At 44.9% G+C, this 7,037-nt stretch overlaps 1 protein-coding gene across 1 annotated transcript; it reads left to right on the forward strand.

The window, feature by feature from the left end:
- On the forward strand, positions 401-1,960 carry LOC107620142. The gene is made up of 2 exons (XM_016322354.1): positions 401-1,435; positions 1,904-1,960. Exons 1-2 carry the CDS (start codon positions 401-403, stop codon positions 1,958-1,960), a joined length of 1,092 nt encoding a protein of 363 aa, XP_016177840.1.

Below are 7,037 nucleotides of genomic sequence, written 5' to 3' on the forward strand. Positions count from 1 at the left end.
TAAAAGACAGTTAGTGACAAGGTTTGATGTTTTGAAAATTTGGGGGAACGGTTGTGCGGGGTGGGAGTATGTGGAGTCTGATGGTGCATCTGGTGGGTTGTTATTAATGTGGGATGATGGTTTCTTTAAAATGGGAAATTGCTATAAAGGTGAGCGATGGCTATGTGTTGAAGGGATACTGGCAGAGAACTCTATTAATTGTGCTTTTTTCTTGGTTTATGGTGCTCACACTAGAGATGAAAAACGTGTTGTGTGGGAGGAGCTGAGTTACATAGCTGGTTTATGTCCAGATGCATGTTGTTTTCTGGGGGACTTTAACGAGATTGGATAAGTGGAAGAAAGGCGAGGCTTAGAAAGCTTACCTTTGTCGGCACAAGAATATAAGAATTGGATACACGACATGGGTTTGCTAGACCTGCCAATTTCTGACTGTAAGTTTACATGGTTCAGAGGACAGTCATGCAGCTGTATTGACAGAGCTTTGGTTAGTTTGGAATGGCTGGAGGCATTTCCGGAGACTCGTTTGGGAAGCGGTTCACGGGGTTTGTCGGATCACTGCCCTATCATAGTGGAAGAGAAAAGGCTAAGAAACGGACCGAAGCCGTTCCGAAGTCTGGATTCGTGGTTTACTCATGAAGGATTCTTAAGGATGGTTAAGGAGGAATGGAAAGAGCTGGGAGAGGTACAATTCACTGATAAACTGAAGGCGTTGACGGTTCCTTTGGAAAAATGGAATAGAGACAACTTTTGTGATATGGACAAGAAAATTTTGAAGTTTGAGGAAGAGATTCAGAAGATTGATGACATTGTCAGTAATGGGAGTTATGATGGGACAGTGGAAGCAAGAAGAAAGGCGCTAGTTACTTGTTGCAGGAAATGGTATGTGAGGAAAGAATTACATTGGAAGCAGATGTCAAGGTCGAGGCATGCGAGGGACATGGATAAAAATACGAGATACTTCCACAACTTAGCTTCTGCGAGACGGAGAAATAATAGGATTGATACTTTAGTTATTAATGGAAGATTGGTAAGGAATCAAGCTAGGATTAAAATTGCCATCAGGGAGTTTTATAAAGACTTATATCATCAAGAAAGGTCTCTTGAGGTGGGCTTTAGAGATGGTCTGGTGGAAAGGATCAGCGAGGAAGATTCTCTTGCTTTAGAGTTGCTACCATCACCCAAGGAGGTTAAAGACACAGTGTGGGATTGTGAATCGTCCAAGGCTCCAGGATGTGACGGTTACAACATGAACTTCATAAAGAAGTGTTGGACTAATATAGGCTCGAATTTCACGGTAGCGGTATTGGGCTTTTTCCAATCTTCAAGGTTGCCGCCTGATGCTAATGTCACATGGGTGGCGTTGGCCCCCAAGTTTACTGGTGCTAAGGAAATCAAAGATCTGCGTCCGATTAGTATGGTGGGGTGTGTATATAAGGTAATATTGAAGATGCTGGTTAGGAAAATGAGAAATGTTATGTCAGGACTAGTAGGCGAGACACAGAGTGCTTTTGTTAAGGGTCGAAAGATTCATGACGGGGCTTGTTCATACCCAGGGTCGAGCTGTCCGAACCGGGATGTTCAGTAGCAAAGCGACGGACCTGTTCAGGTCAAACGGACCGACTTCTTTACGAAGAACTCGGCCAAATCGACAGCAAAGCCCAATAGAAGGGCCCAAATAGAGGAACACGACCCAGAATCCAAAGGCAATCCCAGCCTACAGAGATAAAGGCGGTTCCCTTGAAGATAAGCTGACTTCACTCAAGATAAGATAAGATAAGATAGGATAACTAACTTATCTTATCAGAAAGGTCAGCCCACGCTACTATAAATACACTGGAGCACCTAGGTATAACTCATACTCTGATTCTACTAAAAACCTGCTTAATACCCTTGCTAACTTAAGCATCGGAGTCCCTTGCATGTACCACCACCCGCCGGTGACAAGGGATCAGCAGTGTAGCCAGTCCAACAAGTCGGACTGGACAGCTCCGGCCACCATCCACCAGCCGGATACGTCATCTCCGACCAGTTCAGAAGATCTCATCCGAGATCGACCTGCAGTTTCAGGTAACCCACGGAACATTGGCGCCGTTGCCGGGGAACCTGGAAGTCATCCCAAAACCATGGCGGACGGCCATGACAACGACCACGATTTAGATCTGGAAAATAGAACACCGCACAAAAATGCGGACACTATGCTAAAGGATACCCCAGGATCCAACGGGGACAAAAACTCATCAAATTCGGGAGTCATGGAAGCACTCCAAGAACGTTTAAAACAACTTGAGAAAGAAACCCAACAACAACGGGAGATCGGAAAAGATCTGCAAAGAGCGGTACGGCGACGTCGAGAACTAGAAGAGAAACTACAGCAATTAGAGGCCGACCTCAAAATGAAAGCTCCTTGGACCACTCCTGAGGAAACTTCACGCAAAGAACAAGACCCATTCACCAGGGAAATTATGAAGACCAAAATTCCAAAAGACTTCAAGCTTCCGGATATGGTTTTGTACGATGGCACCACAGATCCCAACCACCATCTTAGCAATTTTAGGAGCAGGATGTACCTTACCGATGCCTCAGACGCCGTTCGCTACAAAGCTTTTCCAACAACTCTCACAAAAACGGCGATCAGATGGTTCGACAACCTACCTCCAAAGTCCATCACAAACTTCGACGACCTGGCAAAAAAGTTCCTGGCCAGATTCTCCATCCAGAAGGACAAGGCCAAGCACGCACCCAGTACTGGGGATCAAGCAAGGAGATCGGGAGAGCCTCCGCAACTACATGGAAAGATTCAACAAAACATGCATGGACATACAAAGTTTACCAACAGAGGCTGCCATCATGGGGCTCATCAATGACTTACGAGAAGGGCCTTTCAGCCAATCCATATCAAAAAAGTATCCTACCTCCTTAGACGAAGTACAAGAGCGAGCAGAAAAATACATCAACATGGAAGAGAACGCTCGGTTGGGAGAAACCTCCAAATATGGGGCCTCCTACCGAGACAAAGATAATGGACGAACTGAACGGTCACCTCGGACACCAGAAAGACACGTCCACATGATACATGGCGGATTCGCAGGAGGTGGAATCTCCAAATCATCCCGAAAGAGATATCTCAAAGAAGTATACCACGTTGAGGGAAAGGAGGAAGCACCCGACATCCCGGCGATAACATTTACTAAAGAGGACGCATCCGGCGTCATTCCGGGACACGACGATCCCATGGTCATCACAATTATATTAGCAAATGCCAATCTACACCGCACACTAGTGGACCAAGGGAGTTCTGCCGACATCTTATTCAAAACAGCTTTCGACAAACTCGGTTTAGACGAAAGGGAACTTAGAGCATACCCGAACAATCTGTTTGGACTAGGAGACACCCCGATACAACCATTGGGATACGTATCGCTACACACTACCTTTGGAAAAGGGAACCAATCTAGGACCCTCAAAATAGACTACATAGTAGTCGACGTAAGTTCAGCCTACAATGCTCTCATAGGTCGGACAACACTCAATCAACTCGGCGCCATAGTCTCAACCCCACATCTATGCACGAAATTCCCAACTACAGAGGGGATAGCCACGGTAAAAGCATATCAAAGGATGGCACGTCGTTGCTATAACGAGAGCTTAAACCTCAAAGGAAGAGGAGAAGAGTTTCATACAATTGAGCTTGGCGGAGCTCAGCGTCGGGAGGAACTTCATCCGCACCCAGAAGGCGAGATAGAGAAGGTTCAGATTGGAGATACCCCGGATAAAACGACTAATATCGGCACGGTCCTAAGAGGAGATTCAAAAAACTCACTGATACAATTCCTGCGAGATAATGCCGACCTCTTCGCATGGAAAGCCGCAGACATGCCAGGCATAGACCCTAAGTTAATGTGCCACAAGTTGGCGGTCTATCCAAGATCTCAGCCGGTGCAGGAGAAGCGAAGAAAGCTCGGACCAGAGCGATCCCGAGCTGTGGAAGAACAAGTGCAAACGCTACTGGAGGCAGGATTCACAAGAGAAGTCAAGTACCCACTATGGCTAGCCAATGTTGTTCTGGTGAAAAAAAAATCAAATGGGAAGTGGCGCATGTGTACCGATTACACCGATCTTAACAAAGCCTGCCCAAAAGATCCATATCCACTCCCAAGTATTGACGCCCTGGTAGATGCTTCCTCCGGATATAGATACCTATCATTTATGGACGCCTATTCAGGATATAACCAAATCCCCATGTATCCACCAGATCAAGAAAAAACATCATTCTTGACACCAAAAGCGAACTACTGCTACATCGTGATGCCTTTCGGTCTCAAAAACGCGGGAGCTACTTATCAAAGGTTAATGAATAAAGCCTTCTCTGCTCACATCAGGAAAATCATGGAAGTTTACGTGGATGACATGTTGATAAAAACACAAAGCGAAAATACATTACTATCCGACCTGTCCCAAGTATTCGACACTATAAGGAAACATGACATGCGACTCAACCCCGCAAAATGTACCTTCGCAGTTGAAGCAGGCAAATTCTTGGGATTCATGCTCACACAAAGGGGAATCGAGGCAAATCCAGACAAATGTCAAGCTATACTCAACATGAAGAGCCCAACCTGTGTCAAAGAGGTACAGCAACTCAACGGGAGATTGGCCGCCCTATCCCGATTCTTAGCAGGAGCTGCGATAAGATCTCTCCCCTTCTATGCTACGTTAAGAAAGGGAAAACAGTTCGAATGGACGACAGAATGTGAGCAAGCATTCCGGGACTTCAAGGAGTTCTTAGGACGGCCACCTATCCTATCTCAACCACAAGAAGGAGAACCACTTATATTATATCTCGCGGTAGGAAGCCGAGCGATAGCCTCAGCACTAGTCAGAGAAGACGAAAATGGGCAACAACCTGTCTACTTCATTAGCAAAGCACTACAGGGATCTGAGCTGAATTACCAGAAAATAGAAAAATTTGCCTATACCCTCATCCTAACATCTCGACGACTCCGCCCATACTTTCAGGCTCATACCATTAAGGTCAGAACTAACCAATCCATAAAAGGAATACTACAGAAAACAGATTTAGCAGGCAGAATCCTACAATGGGCAGTCGAGTTATCAGAGTTCGACCTCCAATACGAAGCTCGGACGGCCATCAAATCACAATATCTGGCCGACTTCATCGCAGAATTCACACATACCCCGAAAACTCCCACAGAATGGAATCTCTACGTGGATGGCTCCTCAAATAAAACTGGAAGCGGCGCAGGCGTGATCATAGAAAGCAACCAAGGAACCCAAGTTGAGCTCTCCCTCAAGTTCGGGTTCCCGGCCTCCAATAACCAGGCAGAATATGAAGCACTGTTAGCTGGTTTGAAGCTGGCTAAAGAGGTCACCCCTAGCCAATGCCACCGCTCAAAGAAGTCGGAAATTCTTATATAGAAACATCGTCACAAGATTCGGGATTCCATATTCAATAACTACAGACAATGGCACTCAATTCACAGATGCAGGCTTCAGAAAATTAGTAGCCGACCTGAATATAAAGCACCAGTACACCTCCGTCGAGCATCCACAAGCCAATAGACAGGCTGAAGCGGCTAACAAAGTCATATTGGCCGGACTAAAACGGAGATTACAAAATACAAAGGGAGCCTGGGCAGAAGAGCTGCCACAGGTCCTATGGGCATATCGAACAACTCCACATTCAACCACGAAGGAATCCCCCTTCCGATTAGCATACGGAACAGAAGCAATGATTCCAGTATAAATCGAGGAAGGATCTCCAAGAGTAGTTCACTACAATGAAGGAGCAAACTTCCAACTTCAGAGAGAAGAGCTCGACTTGTTACCCGAAACCCAAGAAAGAGCTCGAATCAGGGAAGAAGCTCTAAAACGTCGAATGGCTTCCAGATATAATCAAAAGGTGGTGCCGAGAAGTTTTATAGAAAATGATCTCATCCTAATCCGAAATGATATCGGAACAACTCGACCAGGAGAGGGAAAGCTGGCAGCAAACTGGAAAGGACCCTACCGAGTTATAGAAGTGCTTGGAAAGGGCTACTACAGACTGTCCGAACTCGACGGATTAAAGACTGGCCGACGTTGCCAAGTCGGACCAAGTCAATCCAAGTTATAAGTAAACCCTGGAAAGAGGTCTGGCCAACCCTATCAAAGAGGATTACTTTAACTTAAAAGGGCTCGATACGACAAAGTCAGCCCAAAAACTAAGAGTTATCAAAGTAGTCCCTGAAAGAGATCTGACAAAGATCCAAGAAAGAGGACTACAAATAACTTAAAGGAGACCGATATAACCAAGTCGGACTCCTACTACTGAAAAGTTATCAAAGTAGTCCCTGAAAGAGATCTGACAAAGATCCAAGAAAGAGGACTACAAATAACTTAAAAGAGACCGATATAACCAAGTCGGACTCCTACTACTGAAAAGTTATCAAAGTAGTCCCTGAAAGAGATCTGACAAAGATCCAAGAAAGAGGACTACAAATAACTTAAAGGAGACCGATATAACCAATTCGGACTCCTACTACTTAAAAGTTATCAAAGTAGTCCCTGAAAGAGATCTGACAAAGATCCAAGAAAGAGGACTACAAATAACTTAAAGGAGACCGATATAACCAAGTCGGACTCCTACTACTGAAAAGTTATCAAAGTAATCCCTGAAAGAGATCTGACAAAGATCCAAGAAAGAGGACTACAAATAACTTAATAAGCCCTGAAAGAGATCTGACAAAGATCCAAGAAAGACGACTACAAATAACTTAAAGGAGACCGATATAACCAAGTCGGACTCCTACTACTGAAAAGTTATCAAAGTAGTCCCTGAAAGAGATCTGACAAAGATCCAAGAAAGAGGACTACAAATAACTTAAAGGAGACCGATATAACCAAGTCGGACTCCTACTACTGAAAAGTTATCAAAGTAGTCCCTGAAAGAGATCTGACAAAGATCCAAGAAAGAGGACTACGAATAACTTAAAGGAGACCGATATAACCAAGTCGGACTCCTACAACTAAAAAGTTAT

Source organism: Arachis ipaensis, chromosome B10 (assembly GCF_000816755.2).
Source record: "Arachis ipaensis cultivar K30076 chromosome B10, Araip1.1, whole genome shotgun sequence".
NCBI classification, from domain to species: Eukaryota; Viridiplantae; Streptophyta; class Magnoliopsida; order Fabales; family Fabaceae; genus Arachis; species Arachis ipaensis.

Excerpts from the sequence above, each read along its gene's own strand:
- LOC107620142 (XM_016322354.1), top strand. The coding sequence starts at position 401 with ATGGGTTTGCTAGACCTGCCAATTTCTGACTGTAAGTTTACATGGTTC. Across the intron at positions 1,436-1,903 it reads TGGTGGGGTGTGTATATAAG|CATCGGAGTCCCTTGCATGT; the intron begins GTAATATTGAAG and ends TGCTAACTTAAG.